Genomic DNA, 21,901 nt, shown 5'->3' with positions numbered 1-21,901 from the left:
ACAAGAGGTGCTGACTGCAGTTATAGATTATTTTGTGTAAGACAGAAGTAGGATATCACCTTCAAGTAAATTAATACTATCATTCATTTTCAGTAATAAAGATAATAATATAACCCATCTCTTTTTATGACTATCCCATTGTCTGGATTTGTGCCACAGGGGTATGATACATATAAACATATAAATACACCTTAATAGGTTCCAATACTGTTCTCCCCAGTGTAAACAGGGCTCCAGTTTTTCCTTCATTTTTAGCCAAAACATCTACATTCTATTCAAGTGAAAAATCTCATCCCCTCTGCAAATGTCCCATACTGTTCAACCTTTGAACTTTTTGTATTAAAACATTCCAACTTTATTTTTTGGGAACTGTTTTCTACATTAGAATTTTAAACAACAACATGAAGCTACAAAGATAACATTTTGAGTATGTTTATGAATTCCCCTCTTACACATGACTGAACAGCAGGTGAAATGGCTTATAATGAAGGTCAACGGTGACTCAAAATGGCTGTCATAATATTTATAAGTATGACCTGGCTAACTCCTAATTGCATGCCTTAGTACTTAAAGTGGAGGAGAGCTCTGCATCTAATTATGTGCTTTATATTGCAGTCTTATCACTACATAAAATTAACTAAATTGTTTTCATTGTACAAACTCGATATTTTCTCATTTCAAGACCCTTTAATACAGAATTCCAAATTTATATATATATAATCAGAATATAATTTAAGGTGAAAATGGTTCAAGAAGATATCAAGGAACATCTGGATGATTGCATGCGACATGCACACCTGGGGCTAACTTATGAGTGAATCAGAATACGTTTTTTTAATTAGTTGTAAGCAAGTAATCTGTGCAAATGAGTAGCATGTGTTACTTATAGGCTTAATCATAATTGCACTGTGCTTTAAGAGTGAGCACTTAAACAAAGCTAGATGTAGAAATGACTATAGTGCAAAATGTCCTCCCTTGTTTTTGGAAAACGGGTGAAAAAATAAAGTCCTGCATAATATCTTCAGCTCATACTGCTATCTTTGCAGTTGTGAGATTCTTCCTACTTGAAGAAGGTGCACAATTTTCTTTATGGTCCTTCTCCATATGACCTCCACACAGCACTGTTATTCCATTACGGAATATGTACAGGCACTGTCTATTTCTTTCTACATACATTTTTTAAAGTTGTAAATTGTGAAGAACCTGCAATTATATCAATTATATAATAGTCATAAACAGCAATCAGAATTAGACACTTAAAAGCTCAAGTTCAAAGGTTGATGGGTGGTTGTCACAGTTTTGTACTCCCAAAAGTATGGGGTGGAAACTTTGCCTTTTTTGTAATTAGCAAGGAATAGTTTTTGAAACACTACTGCATCTAACCATACATAAACCATCCAAACCATAAATCATACATCAGTAAAGCATCAAACATTTAATTATAATGTAAAGGTACTAAAAACTAGTCCTTTAATAACTACATCTACAACTTCATATTGGTGAAAAAATAGGAAGCCATTTGTTCCAGTAGAAACTAGACACTGTTTTCTAAAGTCAGAACTGGTATGTCTGTGGTATTAACTAGTTTCAACTACTCAACAGTTAGCTATTGGGAATGTAATAACTACCAGCAGAATGTAAATTGACTCTGTGACAAACATCAAACAAGTGGTGCTGCAATAAACTGGTTCCCGGTTTGGAAAAGTTCTAAACTAAAAGGTGCCTGTCACTATTAATACCAAATTAATCTTTTCTATTTGCACTTACACTTATTTTTGCAAATTTGTTTAATAAAGAATGATTTTTAAACAACTACTACAACAGGAATCTAGCTGCTAAAAGGCAGTCCTTTACAGGCTTAGAAGTAAGTGCTTCAGAATGGTTTTCTATATTAATCAATTAAAAGTATTAAAGCTATTCCATTAAATCAATAAAAACAACTTTTTACAACTATAAAACAATAAAAAACAGCATTGATTACTGTTTAATGGAGAATAAATTACTGGTCAGTTGAAAACAAATTCCTTCATCAGGATGTACTGCATTAATTTATTTGAATGTGGTAAAATCTGGATGATTGTGAAAGAAAGATACAGTTCATGTACACATGGTGAACTACAGTATACTTAAACTGTATGTATTAATGCGATATATCAATACATGCATTAATGGGAATAATTGAACACTGAAAAGATAATCTATATGATTATTTAAATAATCACAGGGAATGAATTATCCAACCTCTGCTCTGCACCCTCAACTTACATTAAAGTAAGACCTTGTTCCGTCTATTAATCTCTTAGTGCTCTCTTAAAACTGTAAGAGGTTAACTGTACTTGAACCTTCTGGTTTTATTTCAGAAGTCGGACTCATTAGTGGTCATATAAGAAGGGACAGGACACTGCTTGTGGGCTTGTAACTGCAGGATTTGACTCATTAAAGTAATAATGACTTTGGCTCAGTTACAATTGCCACGGGTAACAATTTTCTCAGAGACTTAATTTAGCAGATATATTGTGAATTTCTAGTTTGAGGAAGCAAAACAAAGTACAAAAAATGAACCTAAATGTAGAAAAGTAAAAAACAACACTTAAATTATTTATAAAGTAGATGGAAGAATGGCAACAATGAATCCTATTAATCCATTCTATGATTACTATAGGCACGGTTTATGAAACGGCTGAAATTTAAAATGCATTTTTTTATCATTTTAAAAGGCTGTTGTAATATACTGTATCTTAAAGAGACCCAGGACCCATATTGTTTAGTACTTGATTTAAGCATCCCATTCAGCCCCACACTAAAGATGGGTATATCAGTTCTAGGAATAAGAGGTCACATATTTCAGTGGAGTGCACTGATTCATCTGTCAGTGACATCGCTTCATTAACATAAATCCAGCAGACATACAGTACATTCCAGTTCTATACAAATTTGAAATACGAGAGGCAATAGTTTAACTGTCCCATAAGCAATCCTTTCTTTATTGATACATTTCGAAAGTTGTTGACAGCAATTACTCCATTCACCTTGTTATTTTCAAAAGGCGGTCAACATTCTTCCACCACTGAAAATTGATTTGCTTTTTTTCACTGACTTAATTTTTCCCTTGTCGATTCTCATTTCATACTGTATTTTCTATTAAGAAACAGAAAGACGTCTTTGTATTCAATTTTCTGTTACGCCACCAAGAAACAACAAGAAAGCCAAGGGTTTTAACAGTGTCAAACACGGCCTTCGGCCTTTCCTTTTTCAGAGGCTTACGAATCATTTCTCACAGTTAACATGTATGAAAAAGTACTTTTATATTTAGTCTTTCATTATCCAGATACACCAACAGAGGAAAAAATATTCTCCTTTACAATGTTGACCTGGCCAAGAGGATTACACCTATGATACAGAGAAAACAAAACAAATTACTTAGAAAGAAACTGACCTTCATATTTCCCAGCCTTCTTGTTCTGTCAGTGACAAGGAGCTTCTTAATGAGGTCCCTGAAAAGACATGCAAAGACATTTTAAATGTTTGGTGCACTCAATATCAGAGGTGTTGTCAATGCAGACAGTATTATGCAGTATGATAGGTGACTAATACAAAACCCCACATCATCTATTACTTTATGTTTTCACCAGGTCTTTATCTGGGAACTAACGTACTGTACAAGATTTCTACTAGTCTTTAACTTTCCATCCCGGTAAATACAAAAACTATAAAAAGGCAGGCATGTCTCTGAGTCTCAGCAATACAATTGATACCTCACCATACAGTAAAAAGTATTACAGATTAACAGACTAACAAGGGGGAAAGGGTGCCCATTATTGCTGAATGTCCATTAAGTCACGCATAATGATGTTCAGCCCAAAATACTACTATATGAAAAATAAATGATCTATACTGTCTACTATATATAAATGACTTCTGGATCTTTAAACATATATTTTAATAATTGCAATCAACACAGTCAGTGGAAATTGCCCAGCATATTTTTAATAAAAAAAAAAAGATATGTATTTCAAGCTTCATAAATTCATAAAATTGTCTAAACATACTAAACACAAACACCACCCACTGTAAGCTACTGACCTAGCCTGGAGCACCATTAATATTTTAATCTTTTGTTGTATTTAATTTTACCTTGTTTTATTATTATATATTTCCCCATTATTGCAGGGAAAATCCAGTATTTCAGATTTCATAGATAAAATGTATGTTTAGCAGATGTTTTATGTTGCTGCTGGTTTTCAATTTCACATTTTCTAGTGTTCAATATGAAAAATACAGAGTTCTCAGGAAAGCAACTAAAGAGTCTGTAAGGCATGTTACTGATATATTAAAGGTGCTGTCAGGAGATGTGTTAAACTATTCACTATGCTTATGTCATTGTAATTGCTGGGACAATAATTGCTGAAACCTCAGATGAAAAGCCCCTTTCAGATGTGTCACAAAAACACTGTACAGGCTTTTCTTTCCCTGTTCACTCATTTTTTTTGCCAATTAAAATATTAGCTGAAGTTCTGACACTTCAAAAATCCCTCCGAGAACTATGCTGCGATAAAAGTGTATATGAACAGTATGCACAGGGATTGTAAAGGCAGATCGCTACTGGCTTAGTGTGAACTGAATAGTGTAGACTCTATAATGTCGTCAAATTCCACAGTTCATTTTAACAGCTGCTGAAGGAGCCTACAATGATTTAAGGACAAGGACAACACAGCTGAATTTGCCATTAGAGTTTACATGTGTGCAGAGGACAGGCAAATGATTTTCCCTTCTATCGCCTTCGCAAGCTCTTTTACAGAATGGTTAGGTGAAAACATTTCACACAAAGTCTGAAATAAATTTAGCAGACTTGTTCGCCATCCACACAGGCCACCTCGAAGAAGTAATGGTGACATACTCAGAGATCTTACATGGGCTCCTTATTGTGCTCAACAGAGTAAAAACCTGAGACTTACGGCGATAGCAAGAGACATAGAAGCATACTGTACGTGTTGCTTTCACAGAACACTGGGCAGGTTTTTACTATGTAAAGCACAATGTGTTGTTGCTCAGTTTTAAAATGGGAGTACAATATAGGACCTAGCCACAATGAGTAAAACCAAATCTGTTTAGTTTCAGTCTGTTTTCACAATTTTTTCCAGCATCATTTTTTAAATATTTATACGTACACGGACCTAATTCGTGATAAGAGGAAAGGGTACATGATTGTTAAACCAATAAATTGCTTGGAATTGGAAAAGAAATCCTGATATTAGCTTTATGACTATATAGTCTCTCTAACCACATGTTACACACATGCTGTGAACCTGATTAACTTATGCTTTCACAAACCCACCATAAAGAGTAACCAATTCTGCAACTTCAAGATATAAAGGTTACAAAGGAGAGGAGGCCATTTGGCCTATTTAGCTCATTTGGTTATTAGTAACTAACTAAGCAGAGAATCTCATCCAGCTGTTTCTTGAAAACAGCCAGGATATCAGCTCTGACAACATGGCAGGGCAGCTTGTTTTAGACTGCCACAAAAAATTGTATAAAATAGTGTTTCCTGTTCTCAGTTTTAAATGCATTTCCTTGTAGTTTCCAATTTTATCACTTGGTTTATGTTTGGTTTTGACTTAGAAGACATCCCTTTGGTTGACTTTTTTGATGCCTTTGAGGATCTTAAATTACTTGAATTCGGTTCCCTAGAACCAGTCTGATTCTTTGTGTCAGTCTGGGAATTCATCTAGTTGTGCTCTGGACTGATTTTACATCAGCATTATCTTTTATATAATTGTGATGATTTTCATTAAGATCTCAAGTTTGTCTTTTATTTTCTGTTTTTTGCTCTCAGGCTCTTTTCTCCTGTTTTTTCTTTCTTTCAGGGAGACACAGATCTAAGGTACACACCCCTGACCCCCGTTCCACCCCTAAGTACAGCTGTTTTTCTTGTGTATGTCCTGACACAAGCCCTGCCCATCCCTGTGACATAAACACGTTCTAACAATCTAATTTTTCCATCTCAAAAACAACTTGGAGACTGTAGCACATTTCTATAACTATCCATGACAGGGACTAAAGAGAGGCAAAATTTTCCTGGTGTATTGGTTTTCATAATTTGTTTTAAAACCATTAAAATATGGATGTGAATCATTAAGCTGTGAATCATTAAGTTTCTAAAATACTTTCTGAGATGAGTTGTGAATGATCAGTCTCCCAGCAAATACACACATGCCTGTTTCTTCCCCGATTATCCATCAAAATGTGAGAAAGTAGCATAAATCTCTTTAAATATTTGGTGTTTAAGTGAAATGTCTTTTTTATAGAAAAGGCCAGTTGGCAACAGAATGTGGCCTCTCTTCCCTCAGTAAATATCAAGGTTCTTGCCAACAAAGTGCAGAAATCATTTGCCGTTTTTGATCATAGAAAAGCAAGACATTTCTCTTGCGAAACACAGTGTAACATACAGTGGTCACAGGAATTTAGCATTAAGTTCTCAGTGTAATATTGGAAATAGATGCTAACTCAGGAGGTTTCACAGACAAATGCTCTCCTGTTATCGCAGGGACTGTGAAAATAAAAGATGATATAACATTTAATGAAAAAACGAGCACCTAGGATACACAAGACGTTAACCTAGCTCCAAGTATTAAATCACTTCATCAGAGTAAGAACACAAGATATTTTAAATTAAAGACTGGTTTGTACTTCCAAGATAACTTCGAAAAAAAAACGAATGAGTTATTGTAATTTGATTAAAATGTATGTTTTTTTCTTAAAGTTCTTCTAAAATTACAGCTTTTATTTCTGTGATGTTATGTTAATTTTCAGTTTAACCTTACTTTACATAAAAATCCAGATGCCGTGGGAAATCCAGTTTGCCAGCGAGTATCTTCTGGTAAATGCCAAAGGGATTGTCATCAAAGAAAGGAGGATACCTAAAAAAAATAGAGACAGTCCGATTGACTGATGTCAGTGTATCATTACATCACGCATTTCTAATATGGTGTCAGCGGCAAGTTAATAAATCCTATTCATCATATTAGTGAGCAACTGAAAATAAGTTCTGAAAGCACAATGCCACATGAAATAATCATAAAAACACTGAGCCAAAATAGCCTCTGCTATCTACAGGGAATAACTTGGAATTAAAACTGAAGAAAAAAAGTACTGCAGGACTCAAATCAAAATTTTAGCAAAACTATTAACCCCGTCTTTAAATAAGGCAATTCAAGCAACTATTGATGCCTAATGGACAACCAGCTACTTAACAACTCTACGGTGAATAACATATTCAAGCTTGCCTTTATACAGTTTTATTTCTAAGGCAGTGTAACACAATCTTCACCTCCTTTTTGTCCAAGGTTCTCCTCTTTCCCCCTGTGAATTCTTCCCGGACTCTAGCTTACAAAACTGTAACAATGTTGCTGAGATCATTCTGATAATTCATCTCCAACCTGAAGTCAATGAAGAAATTGGTGCCAAGCTAATTTCCATAGCAGATTTGTACCTGCTGAGGAATTACCTAAAAGGTCATAATCCATGTACTTATTAATGTGTTTACTGACTGATTAAATTGAGCAGATTCAGGCCCCTAGAGGAAAACGGGTCTGAGAAGCTTGGATGTGAACAGTTCATATCTTGCATAGGAATGCAAATTTTTGGGCTAAACCTTTTCCAACCAGGATGGTGTTTTTTTTTTTAGTAAATACAGTCATGCTTGAAAGTTTGTGAACTCTTCAAGGTGGTCATTATTTTAGATATTATATAAACCTAAACTCTTAATGAATATATAGAATCAATATCCTAAATAAAGACTTCCCACACATAAAAAGGGATTTGAACTCATAGATTACTAGACTGTGATATTTAACAAATCACCAGATATTTTTGTGTGCAAAGGTAAATGATTTTAGTCAATAACTTGTGGCACCTCCATTAGCAGCAATAACTTCACACAGTCGCCTCCTATAACCAATTATCAGTCTCTGACATCTTGCTAGAGGGATTTTTTCCCACTCCTCTTAACAAAACTCCGCCAGCTCTGTGAGGTTTGAAGGATCTCTTGCATGAACAGCCCACTTCAGGTCCTGCCATAGCATTTCAACAGGATTCAGGTCAGGGCTTTGGCTTGGCCATTCCAGGACACGGAACCTCTTCTTCCTAAGTCATTCTTTAGTGGACTTACTTGAATGTTTAGGATTGTTGTCTTAGTGAAACATCCACTTTGTGCCCAGCTTGAGTTTTTGAACTGATGGCCTGACATTCTTCTCAATAATTCCTTGATACTTCTCAGAATTCATGATTCCCTCAATGATGTCAATGTGCCCAGGGCCAGAGTAAGAAAGACAGCCCCATACAAGGACACTCCCACCACCATGCTTGACAGCAGGGATAAGTCTGAATCTTTTTGAAATGGCTTTATAACCTTGTCCAGATTTATGAGCATTCACTACATTTTTCCTCAGTTCTGCTGATATTTCCTTTGTTCAAGGTATAGTGCTAGACTCATAGGAAGAGTAACTAACCTACTTTCGTGCAATTATTTATGTTTGCTCCTCCATAACACATCATTTCAGATCCTCAATTTCATTGGTTATCTCGGTTAATTGGTTAACACTCTGTCATTGGCCCACCTGATCCTGCTTTACCTTGGTGTAAGTCATAGAACAAAGGTTCACTTATTTTTTCACCTGCACAATTTCTGTATACTGTGTGTATTATTTTTCTGTATGGACATTTTCTTTCAAAACAATCAAATTGGTGAATGATTATCCTTTATTTCAATTAGGAAGTGACAAATTCTGATTAAATATGCATTTTGTGGTTAAAAAAACTAAAACTCTCAAATTACGCAATGGTTTCACAAACTTTCAAGCATGACTGTGCATGCGCATCTTCACACAGTGCCTTTCTGATGAAGGACTGATGTTGCAGGGTGAGAGTAAACATTACATACAGTACTCTTATTTTAATCCCTTTAACTCCTCCAGAAAAATGTATATACAGCATACAACAAAGCTTAGAAGAATGTGTGTTGAGGATATGTTTATAGATTCCAACACAACACAACTAAACCACAATTTATTGTATGACCTGCAGATTGAAGCAAATCATATGAATGTGTCACAGCACTAAAGATGAAAAATGCAAGTCTCTGAAAATAGAAATGATGATGAGCTATAACACAAAGCACAGACTGCCTGTCAAGTGTGGCAAAATCCAATCAGACCTGGTAAAATCCAATCAGACCAAGACCCATTAACACTGTCTGGACTGTTCTCGAGAAATGGATTACTAATTCATCTTTCAATGCAACAGCAAATATAGGGGAACCTTTCCCTAGGAAAAGTGAAGCCACTGATCAAGACCATGACGGATGAGTTAACAGCACTCAGTTGTTTACGTAGCTTCGGAATTATGCAACACCTCAAAGACAGCTGAGACTCCAGCTAATTATCCAACAAGGAAAGCTACAAAAGTCCAAAATGGCAACTGTGCATGTTAAAGGTAAGGCGTACCACAACTAAACTAAAACCCACAGACTTTGTTTCAAAAACTGTTATGGATATGATTAATCCATCAATACTGTTAGTGGATAAACAATAAGATTTCTGTGCAAATAATGAAAGTCAAGATTTGTTTCTAACAATAACAGTAATAATGTGGTCCTCAATACATATGAAAAAAGGATATTCAGTAATCAGTAAGTGCTCACAATATCATTTACAGTGCATAACCATTTTTTCGACAAACACAACTCTGATATCCTTCAACAGCCAATATGGATAGCTAATAATAAATAATACAAGGAGGTAGCTGCGTCAGCATGCATAGGCTACAAAGGAACAAGTAAAGGTTTATTCCATGCTGAAAAGAGAAGAAAAGAAAGAAAGAAAGCCTAAACGTTGCATTGCTTTTCTTCCCTTTCCAGCATGGAATAAACCTTTACTTGCTCCTTTGCAATCAAAAATAATGTCGAGTGTTAAAACAAAGTGTAAACAATAACAAAAGAAAATATTGCGAACATCATCAACCAAAACAATCAGTAATTTAAACCTCAGTAATAGAAATAAGACACAGCAGCAAATCAGAGTTTAAAACAGTGCAAGCCACAGCTTGGATTAAAACAGAAACACTGATTTACAGATGCGGGAAAATCTTCACTAGGAGGCCATGCAGTATATAGAAACTCAAGAGGCCGTCAACAAACTAAGCAAAGGACCGTAAAGATCTTATGGCCTTAAAACTCAAGAGAACATTTGTCTTGGCTCATGAATGTTTCTTTAACTGTCCAAAACCACAGGGGCAAAGGACATACACTATAAGAGCGGACACTTCAAAGGTTCTCAGTGATTGAGTGCAGTCGCAAAGGGTTGTATTTTTTTTTTTAAAGGGCAGTTAGTAACTTCTAAATATCTATATCTGAACCCTCTGGAGGTCACGCTGGGAAGGCTCATGACAAAGTCACAGGATTCTCGGGTTATGCACAAGGAAACCACAATCTCCAGTATTAAGTTTAAGCTTGGGGTTTGCATAAAATCCATAAATGTCTTCCTTTAAAATGCTTAGCTATCTAGCTCTCCTATCCTGATGCTGTGGAAATATCTGCTGAATATGGTGAGGTGCAATGTGCTGAACTTCACTTGTAACTCATAGGCTTGGCTCGGTCACCAATTTTATTATTATTTTTTAGTGCTGCCCAAGATTGTCCTGCATAAGAAAGCCCATGCCCATGACAGGCCTTCTTATGTAAACCAGGGGAAGGTGTATCTATGGCAACATGAGCTTCCTTCAGACTAGGCCTTTTGTCCAAATGTAATACAAGCTATTCACAATCGCAAATGGTGTCAGTGGAAAGAAAGTGCCATCTGGAGAATGTCTGGTAGAAAAGAGCACAGAATAATCCCTGACAAGCACTGTGAGCAGAACATGAACACTCTTCGGCCAAGATTAATACGTTTAAGGACAGAAAAACCTGTGACACCTGGTTTCCAGAAGTCTTTGTGCAGAAAGTACGACGAGATGAGGAAATCTGAGTATTAAAAACAGTAACAGAAGGGAAATCCATGCTAGTCCAAACACACAATAAATTATATGACTAAGTACAGTGCAAAGACCTGCTATACTATTTCTATACCAGGCAAATTCATTTACTGGAATAATCTTTTTATTCCTTCCAGTGCAATTACATTTTATGTGAATGTTTCTTGATTCTTTTTTACAGTAATAAACCATTTCAATGTGGGCTTTAAGGGAGACAAAAATGAGAAGAACAAAAAGAAAAAGATACAGTACATAGAGACACAATATTCAGACACACCTCGTGAAAGGTAACTGGCGAAGAATATATTTATGCTTTCTTCATAGCTTTAAGATATAAAACACTTCTGATATAATCCCCTGATCATTTAGTTAAGGGATCAGCTTTCACCATGGATGGAAAGAAATGCCATTTAAAATGAGAGGTCAAGATCTCCCCTAGACTGCTAACTACACTATACTTCCTTTGACTACAGTGCTTTATATTGAATCATCTAATTGCAGAGGCCCAGTTAAGATTAGGTTTGTTCTCTTTCCTCCTGTTTCTGATAGCAATATGACATTAAGATGATGAATGTTTACCCAGTAGAATTACTCATTGTGTGTATTTATTTTAAGAGGTGCCTTTTTAAACTGCTCCTTTAAATAATTGAAACATTTGAGGATGTGTCGGAGTGTAAATTCATAATAATAATATAAGCAGATCTGCATGTGTGGCCAACAGCAAAGCCCCCATTATCAATTAATTAGCAGAAAAATAAAATTAATACTCCATTAAAAGGTCAGACCTAATCAATACGGCCCTCCAATGGCAATAATTTGACTCAGTCATTATTCCATTATGCTTTATTGAATGTATTCAAATGTGGTTTAAGGAACACAGCACACAGAATTGCTGGGTTTGGAGGTAGGGAAGCATTATCTTCCACACAGATCCATAATGTGGGCTTAAGCACAAATTAGAGTACAAATAGCTATATCTAAACCTTAAAACTCTCTCCCCAGTGGGACTGCTAGTTATGCAAAAAACAAATGAAATGTAGGAAATGAAAAATAGGTTTTATACCCATAACAAGTCTTTATCCCTGAACAATAAAATACAGTCCCAAAACAATTACCTCTGGCTCTATGTTATGATTAGGATGTGTTTTTCCCAAAACATCCGTAACCAATTTTGTTTTGTGCGTGTGGTACAGTATGAGGAGGGAGGCTCTTTTATGCTTTTTCTGGCATGACATTCATATATATTCATATATCAGTATTCATACTTTAAATGATCAAAACTGAAAACTAACCTGAAATCCATCATTTCTACACAAGATTTCTATTCATGATAGAAATATGCGTAATCTTCTATTCATTCCTCACATTACAGATAATACTCCAGTCGGTTCCAGTGAATGACTTTTATAGAAATTAACATAGTATGTGTGCCAAGGGGGGGCACTCAGGAGGTGGAAATGCATAGAAATTTGTTGTTTTTTTGTAGAAAACAGAATCCTATACTATATTTTAAAGAAAAAAAAGTTTAGGGAATTTTATTCTGTATTCTTAGAAAGACATGAATTTTTAAACAAACCAATGAAACAATGCCAAATTTAGAAGGATTATACAGCTGTTTAGTAAATTAGAGTGCCAGTAGCGAAAATTAGGTTACTCTTTTGAGGCAAAAGTTACAAATAAGTTCAAAGGACCCTAGTGATCAAGCTTAGGTTTACAATAAGCAAATCTGCCCTCTAGTGGTCACCCAATTTCCCCTCCATCTTAAATGAATATTTTTGATTGTTTTGGAAACAATTGTTAAGTCTGTGTTAAGCTTTTCAGTGAATTAACAGCATTTGGTATCAGAAAGATAAGAATGAACCAATTATACAATTTTATTGCCTTACACACACTGAATATTGTGTGTCTGAATATTGTGTCTCTATGTACTGTATCTTTTTCTTTTTGTTCTTCTCATTTTTGTCTCCCTTAAAGCCCACATTGAAATGGTTTATTACTGTAAAAAAGAATTTAACAGAAATGAAAAAAATAACGTTCTGCCTTCCATTTATTCTTCAATGCAGTTGAGTTTTTAAAGCAGTGTAGATTATATTAAGCATGGTTTTGTATCTGAAGTGACCACTTTTCAAATAAATCACCTATATGTTAAAGGCTTTTCACATAAACAATTTAAAGCTTTGTATTCTGGTTTATAACATTAAAAAAGAACAGTTTGTTTTCTATAAAGAACTTTCGAGGAAAATGAATCAAAAAGGAAGCATCTCAACCACACCTGCTTGAAGCGAACAGAGATACACACCTCTGGCATCCCTTGTGTACAAATCAGAAAAAACAATGCCTTTAATAATAAAATAATGCAGTTCTAGGAGCTAAAATGAATAATAATAATTCCTTAAACTTATATAGTGCTTTTCCAGACACTCAAAGCACTTTACAGGTAATGAGGACTGTAATGAGGTGTAGCCCCACCTGGATGCCATCTGCTATCAGTGGAGAGGAGAACACAGTAATGAAGCCAATTCATAGATGGGATTATTTGGAGGCCATTATTGGTAAAGGCTGGGGAGAAATTGGGCCAGGACACTGGGGTTACACCATTACTCTTTTCGAGAAAAGCCCTAGGATTTCTAATGACCACAGAGAGTCAGGACCTCAGTTCTATATCTCATCCAACGGATGGTACCTTTTTCTTTTACAGTATATTGTCCCCACCACTATACTGGGGCATTAGGACCCACACAGACTGCAGGGTGAGCGCCCCCTACTGGCCCCTCTAATACCACTTCCACCAGCAATGGAATTGACCTGGCTCACACCTGCTTATCTTCTATGGATTGACAGTTACGAGTTGCAGAGTGATATAGATGCTGTTATAAGTACACTTTAAAGTTTTAATAATTTTAAATGCCATCGATGGGATTTTCTCCTTTATTCAGTCAACAGGATCAATTTGACAAGAAACCTCAACATATTAGTTTTACGTTTTTGAAATGAATTATTCTCATTGATATTTCTTTTTCAAGACTGTTAACCCTTAATTAACGCAAGGTGTGTATCAAGGAGCTCAGGCCCTTGTCTAATTACAAGTATGTCGGTTGAATGTTTACTCCTTCTCAGTGCTATTATTTTTCAGGGCTCAGACACAGTAAGGGAGCTCTCTGAGAGTTTCACCTTGCATCAAAAAAGAGATCAGAAGAAGAACAATAATTTTTCATGCTCCACATAATTTATTAAAAAGGTCATTTAAAAGGGTGGAAATAATAATATGTATGATTATTATTACCACTCAGTGAACAGACCTATCTTTTCATTATTTAAAATGTAAATAACTTCATGTCCCCAATGAGCTATTGATATAAAACTAATAATATTTGTTTATCTAAATAAACTTGCATTTAAATCTGATTACTGGGGACAAAAGCCTGAAAAACAGATGGAAAACAATAAGCAGAACATGGGTTCAGACTGGTAATATAAACTGGGCCGGTTTAGTATTGCACCACAGGATTGTGTGAACAGCAAGTCTGTACAAACGCATATTATATAACGGCCTTCAATAACTATTAATAAATGCTGTTACTTTTTAAACTGTGAACAAAGAGTTTTGGAACCACAAAACACCAAGCTCAAGAGGATTACCATGCCCAACCTCAGTAGTGAAGATTTCTCTATCAGCAAAATTGAAAGTGCCCCATCTGTGAGAGCAACTCCCCAAGGCATGAGATGCTGTCTGCTTAAGCAGACAGTAGCCTAGTCTGGAGACACTAGAAAACTGACTCTATAATGGACACCACGCCTGCCCAGGACTGGGCAACAATGTTTGCAGGCTGTTTAGAGGTAAAGTTGAAAGCAGATACATAAAATATTTTTTTTCTCCGAGAACGAGAAGCGGGGTAGCAGCAGAAACAACTGTAGAGCCTCTACCCCATCTGTACATGCTGATTTGACCTTGGCCATTGAATTGGTTCCCACCATCCAGTATGGAGGTTGAAGTGTCATGATGAACAGACTTTAAGCCAAAAAAATGACTGTGTTAACATAATATAACACTGAGTGTAACATTACTGCACTGAAAACACTACTTTTTATGTGTAGTTTCTGTTCCCATTTACTGCTATTTTGTTTGAGATTTATGGTTAAAATATTTGATTAAACCCAACAGGAATGGGCATTTCATCGGTGCAAGAGTATGTACAAGCAACACTGGGAAAACAGTTTCGTTCTAATGCTTAGTTATGTCATAGCAGAGGTTGCTGGAGGCACAATTAAATCCAAGAACACCTACAGACAGGCTCCTCACAATGCAAGACTGTGATCAATGTGCATTAGGCTAAATGTGCTTTCCTGTTCTGAACTAAGATATTGGCATTTCTATGACATCAATGGTCAGTATTGTGCACTTCAAAGGCAACCTCAGCCTACTAGAACAGGATCATCAGAGCATGAAATACCATTCAAGTTGAGATCCAACTTATCTCAGTCAGTAATGTAAATTGATCATTGCTGATTGGGGCAATTCTGGTAGTGAAACAGTGCCTTCTTTGATCTAAGCTGTGCAAATGGTTCTATTACAGTGAAATTTACATTCTTATTTGAAATAATTTACATATGAAATTACAAATTATTCATGAACCAGTCATTAATTAAATATGAGAATGTATCTATATCATGACTTTGCTTTCTTCTGGTGAAAAGTTCCGAATGTTGGAATCAATAACGTCTGTATGTTGATATTGTATGTTAAATGTTGTGTTAAACAGAAATCTTCAAAAAACATTTACAGAACGACAAACAACTGGAATTCTGAAAATGCAGCAATTTACAGTTCTATAAAAGTATATCATATCCCTCACAACATGACGCATGTCTCACTGTGATGTCTCAGAGTGCTGTTAATCCTAAATGCTATCCTTAGACATCACCAGATGCCTGCTGAATGTTGTTGTGTGAGCTGTGCTGCTAGTGGATAGTCTTCCTTTGCCGGACACCCTGCCAGCATGCAATGTGTTTATAAGCCCAGTCTGGATGGTTTCCTGCCATCTCAACATCATCTGGGACTCCTGTACTGCGCTCCAGCCATAAATGAATACAGCACATTGCAAGGCATTTTGCTCGGGATGTTGAAGGGGGATCTGCAAAATTCATTTATAATTCTTCTTACATTTCCAAAATGGAATCTTTACTGCTCTGCAGCACTGAGGCCAACAGTAGAAAGACCAATTGTTAAAAATAAAAAAAGCTCAGCCACACACTGCAGGCTCTGTAAAAATGCACTTTTTTTGGTATTTGCTTAATTTTAGTGTCCCCGCCAATGAACTTTTCTGTTCAAAACCATGGCTCTGGCCGGCAGGGTAACTGCACAAACGGACTAGAACTTACCCGGAGAGCATCTCAAAAATCAGCACTCCTAAAGCCCACCAGTCCACTGCTCTGCCGTGACCTTTACTCTGAATCACCTCTGGAGCCAGGTATTCTGGAGTCCCACAGAGGGTCCAGGTCCTGCAAAAACAACGAAAAGGGTCCCCGTCAGAAAAGGACTAATAATGCTATCGGTTCAGGGGAGGGGTCATGGCAAAACCTTGCAGACAACCCCAAAAAACACATTACATTTCTTTACCCAAAGGGTTACAAGGGGATGGAACAAGTTAACCAGCCAGGTTGTTGAAGCCGATACCCTGGCTCCTTTCAACACATGGCTGATAGAGAACTTCAGATCAATAAACTACTATCAGAAGAGCTAGATGGGCTGAATGGCTCTTGTTTATATGTTCTTAGATGAGCTGGAAGGTTACAGCACCTGTTCTTTGAGGACTGATGACAATTTTCTTATACTGTAAATGCAGAAAAAAAGCACAAAATTTATTGTTGCTTAAATGCAGGCTACCAAGATCCCACTCAAAGCTGATAAAGATGTAGAAGGGATTCTGAATCCTAGTTATAAAAAACCTGAAGGCTGCCTAAGGTGACAAAAACACATGAACTTCTGGCCATCCCTTAAAATTAATGTCATGCAGTTTGCTCAATTTTCGTACAGCCTCTACTATTAAAGCCATTAAGTTGAACGTCTTACATGTTTTACGAAGCTCTGCACCTCTCAGTAGCTGACTGAACAATAAATCTCACTGTGCTGCCATCATTAAGATCTAAATGTTAAAAACCTGCTGCTTTCAGAGCTGTGTTAATTACTGTACTTGGTCTATCATGACTGTTACCATGGTGAGTGCACTGTCCTGTGAGTGATGATGGAGGAACAGCTGGCAGGAGCTGCTGCTTCAGGACTCTTTGAGAACTTTTTGGCAAAAGTCCTTTTTGAAACGATAAAAATCAGCTTCAACAGGTTGTCTGCCAAAGCCATTTGAGCACTGTTGAGAGACGTGAGTTTCCAGTCTTTGTGTAACAGGAGACTTTAAAGACCATCCTTTAATATGTTCTCATATTGTGGAAGTGAAATTTGAAGCAGAACCTCACAGCCAGAAAAGTCCACCACTTTAATGTGCTTTTTTAAAGTGAATCCATCAAGGCCTCAATACATATGGTCTGAGTTAATGCAAAGATCTTTAGTACACTCCCTGTAATCAATGTGCTTCACTTTCTGTATGTTCTCTAACATTACAGAAGGAGGCTTCCTCCTGTTCTTGAGTGAAGTCCTGCTGTTTTCATGGCCTCTAACTCTGAGGGGATCATTAAGAGCCACCAGAGGTCTTACTTTAGAACTTTTATGCTCATCAGTCAGTAAGGGCAAAGGGAACACACAGCATGCGTTTGTCAATCTGAGCCACACTTTACCCTCTTATTTTAAACACCAGCTACAGATTCTCCTCACACAGCCTCTTTCCCGTCTTTCTCTTCGCAATCTTTGTCTGACACTGTGACGGAGATAATCTATACTGCGAGCGGGGGAGTTGGTCACAGGAGTTAAACATGCAGCATAAATACCAGACATGACTTGATTTCACATTAGTGTCAGTACTCATCCTCTTTTAGCACATCATCTCCCCCCTCTTTGCCTTCTCTGACTGTGATTGGTAAAACGCCAAATGGAAGTTTAGTAATGATCTTTAACTCATGAGATACAGCTCTGTCGATAGATACTGCTATAAAACTTAAGCTGTCTGTGTTCATGTTTTTTTATTTTATTCATCCTTTAGTTTCCTGTATTGTCCTCTAGGATGTTAACTAACACTAACCCCCTTTACTTGTTTTTTTTTTCTTTAAAAATTCTATCTGAAGATGTTATCTAATTAATATGTGGTCTGATGTTCAGGTCTTTGCAAGGATATTACGTGAGGGAAAGCTTTTATGTTATTGTAAGCAGGTTCTCCCCTCTTTGGAACGTCTACTAGATTAGGGATCTTACAGAGGCGCTTCAATTGCAAAAAAATGAAATTCAGAGTCAGATCTTACTCCATTTATCAGCCTCACATATCCCATCGTGAGCCTCAGCTATACCTGTCTCTCCTGGTCTTCTGAGTGTATGGCGGTATGTGCTTCTCTTGTGTACTGTACTTTTAAAAACCTAAACATCAAGAAAAATATTCCACGAAAACAGGAGTGCAATCTCAACAGGAGGCAGAGTGCTTCATAAAACACCACATACGCAATGACATATGTTAGGAGATTTCTTTGCTCACCAAATATACAGCACAGATGCTGCAAATTTTACTAAATACTGATACTAAAAGAAAAAAAAAAGGTAATTTAGGTACAGTATATTAAATACAACCTTAAATTATACCTTTTTACAGTCTTTTAACATGGAACTACTGTATATTTACATGGTAATATATTACAACCCATGGTTACCTGCATACCTAGCTGGAAAACTGAATAGATGCAATACATCTTTCTCGACAGTTCCAGAGAAATAAGAGAATCTCAGCTGAGTGCTGGATTCTAATTTGAGTTCATTTCTCTGTCTCAAAGCAAGCTGACAACAAAACACATTATTCAAACAACAGGAAAAGAGCACAAGCCTCACCGCCTGCTGTGAGATACAAGGAGGGAATTAAGCAAAGAGGAGATGACTGTGGTCACTAAAGGTCCCTGTGTCATTTAATGAATTCATGTCTCCCTACAGTCCATTTTATCTGTGTTTTATGTGATGTCATATCATTTTCTTCAGTGTTGCATATTAGCTTTTATTGCAGAATAAGGAGGTTGTGGCACAAAATGCGTGTACAGTGCATTCAAAACTCTCTACAGATATCCACTAGATGGCGGTGTGAACACACATGTAATAAAAGGACACCATCATAAAGAAAACCAGGGGCTATTAAATGTTGTAGAGTTGCTTTCTGACTATGGTTACGCGTTTTATTGCCTTTCAATGATGTAAATAGTTTTCACTAATGTATGTACTGAGAAATGACATGATTGAAGATGTTAGAATGGCTGCTGACTCACCAACCTCCATTTAGATACAGTACAAACAATCCCTTGAACACTACTACAGCAATTTTAAAACGAATTCAAAGAGAAAGCAACACATAAATACCATCACCATTTGAGCTGTTAAAAAGTTTAGATGTAATAATACATACATAGTGATTTAAAGAAATTTTGCATAAATCCTCTTTTGCTTTGACATGCATATAATGCCAAAAATAATGATTCTGCTGAAATGTGAGTACGAGTTAGTTCTTATATCAACAATTAAAAAATAACGGAGGATTTTTTTCTGTTTTCACCTCAGCCACAGGGTATAAAGGAAAGATTGATTTCTGTTCATCTTTTGAATTATATTCCTGGACACAATGGTTGTTACTGTCACACTACCACCCCAGGAGCTAGACACTTAACAGGCAAATATGTGATGGTGTTTTACCAAGCGTGTGGAACAAAAAAAGGTATGGCTACTATGGCCTGAACAATCTAGTTCCCAGAAATGGCAACTTACTGCAGTAACTGCTTGATCATTAAAGTCTTTTTTTTAAAGATGTACAGTATATGTAGGTGTCTGAGGTGGATGTGCTATATTATATTGCTTCACACATAACAGGAAATCAAAACACTGAAAGAGCAGGAGGAAAGATTCACAAGAAAAATCAGGCTCAAGGTTTTGTTTTGCATTATAATATCCTATAAAGTCGACAGTCTTTTTAATACTGTAACGATTAAAATGCTTAAATGGGATATACCCATTACAAAACCATAATATAGCTATACTTATTGTATATATAATATGTCAGGTGGGTAGCTGAGTCAGCATGTGTAGGCTGCAAAGGAAGTAATAGGTTTATTCCATGCTGAAATGAGAAGAAAGAAAACACTCTGTGGTTTCTTCTCTTTTCAGCATGGTATAAACCTATTACTTGTTCCTGTATACAGTACATAATATGCTTGATATACTTGTACATACCTGTCAACAAGCTTTTTAGCAAATCCAAAGTCTGTGAGTTTCATATGGCCTTCTCTGTCCAGCAATATATTTTCAGGTTTCAAGTCTCTGTAAACTATCTCCTTGGAGTGCAGGTACTCTATTGCACAAATTATTTCTGCAGAATAAAACAGTCCTGTGCTGTTGTTGAATCGGCCCATATTGCGCAAATAGCTGAAGAGTTCACCTCCAGGCACATAGTCCATTAACATGTACAGAAATCGGTCATCATGATGAGTCCAGAATCTGTGAAATCAACAACAAAGCATTGATGAAAAAGATGTATATTAGATGCCAAAATGCCAGATTGGGATTGAAAGTTCGTTGACTTCATAAAAGAAATCAAATGCTAAAAGTCTAAACAATTTTCCACAGCTAAAAGTTTTTTGGAAATAGTTTTAGTTTAGAATGCAACAGATACCTTTGCTTTTCATTCACATAGAAAGTGATTTTGCTTTATCCTAATTGGAAGTACAGGAGATGTTGTCTGTTGTAGGCGGAAGTTATGATTTTTAATAAATCATAACTCCTGTCCAGAATTCTATGATAAAATATAATTATACAAAATAAAATTCTTCTTTATTCTTAAAAAAGCTCACGGTTACTAAAGCCAAAATTGCAACTGTGCCTTTATTGCCCTTACTGACAAAATTGGCCCTGGGACTTTATACTAGTTTTTTGGTGCATAATAATATAGAATGCATGCAAAGTGTAACATTTTGAATAAGCTAGTGACATACTAATGACATACTGCAGAGAACAGGTTCTCAGAATCTGTAGACACCAGGAAAAGAGAACATTATCATTAACTATTGCATAATTTAACAAACATTTTATAATTTGAAATTACAGTTTGAGCCCAAAATGTTATTTTCTTTTAAGCATATTTCTGACTGCCAGTCTGCTGAGCAGGCCACACAGCTTTATTTCCCCCTATTCACGGTCAGTGTCTTGTGTAGGATTATGGGATGTCAACTTCCTACCATACAATAGAGGGGCCACAAGCTGTTTTTGTTTAATGTCTGCTTCCATGTGTCACCATTAAAAATGAAAAAACCACCTCCACGATAATAATGAATTTTTATACTAGAAATACACAAGCAATTTCCCCAATTCCATCAGAATCAAGAAACACAAAGGGGCATACAGTAGGACACAAGCAGAAGCTATGACGAAGTGCACTAAGAACTGTGAACGGGAGGCATATTTTACACAGAGTGGTGGGAGTGTGGAACATGCTACACAGCCATATTGTTGGAGCTGATGCGCTGGCTTTCTTCAAGAAACAGCGGGATGAGATCTTTGGATCACTTAGAAAAGATTTGTTTCTTTGTTCATCAGGGGTCTTGAGCGTTTCATCCAGTCTAACACTCAGACTTAAAATAAAATCTAAGTCCTACAAGAAGAAAAACCTGAAGTATGCTTAGTGGAGAAATGAGACAGATTACGGTGCAACTCCTGTACGAAAGAGAAAAATTATCAACCTCCATCATTACC

The 21,901-nt window shown here is 36.3% G+C and overlaps 1 protein-coding gene across 3 annotated transcripts in view; it reads right to left on the bottom strand.

Annotated features, from left to right (window-relative positions):
- prkx (protein kinase X-linked) overlaps positions 1-21,901 on the bottom strand; it is a 46,835-nt gene that overhangs the window by 6,807 nt on the left and 18,127 nt on the right. For 2 of the 3 annotated variants that reach the window (XM_006637918.3, XM_015361780.2), the window contains exons 3-6: positions 20,387-20,650; positions 16,408-16,527; positions 6,825-6,920; positions 3,437-3,494 (exon numbers count right to left, since the gene is read on the bottom strand). In XM_006637918.3, the coding sequence (XP_006637981.1) occupies positions 3,437-3,494; positions 6,825-6,920; positions 16,408-16,527; positions 20,387-20,650 (538 nt within the window). The remainder of the gene's footprint in view (positions 1-3,436; positions 3,495-6,824; positions 6,921-16,407; positions 16,528-20,386; positions 20,651-21,901) is intronic. The other variant, XM_069197492.1, reaches the window with a different exon arrangement.

The sequence above is a fragment of the Lepisosteus oculatus genome, chromosome 13, assembly GCF_040954835.1.
Source record: "Lepisosteus oculatus isolate fLepOcu1 chromosome 13, fLepOcu1.hap2, whole genome shotgun sequence".
Classification (NCBI taxonomy): domain Eukaryota; kingdom Metazoa; phylum Chordata; class Actinopteri; order Semionotiformes; family Lepisosteidae; genus Lepisosteus; species Lepisosteus oculatus.
The sequence above is the reverse complement of the archived record's forward strand: the minus strand, read 5'-3'. Positions and strand labels throughout refer to the sequence as shown.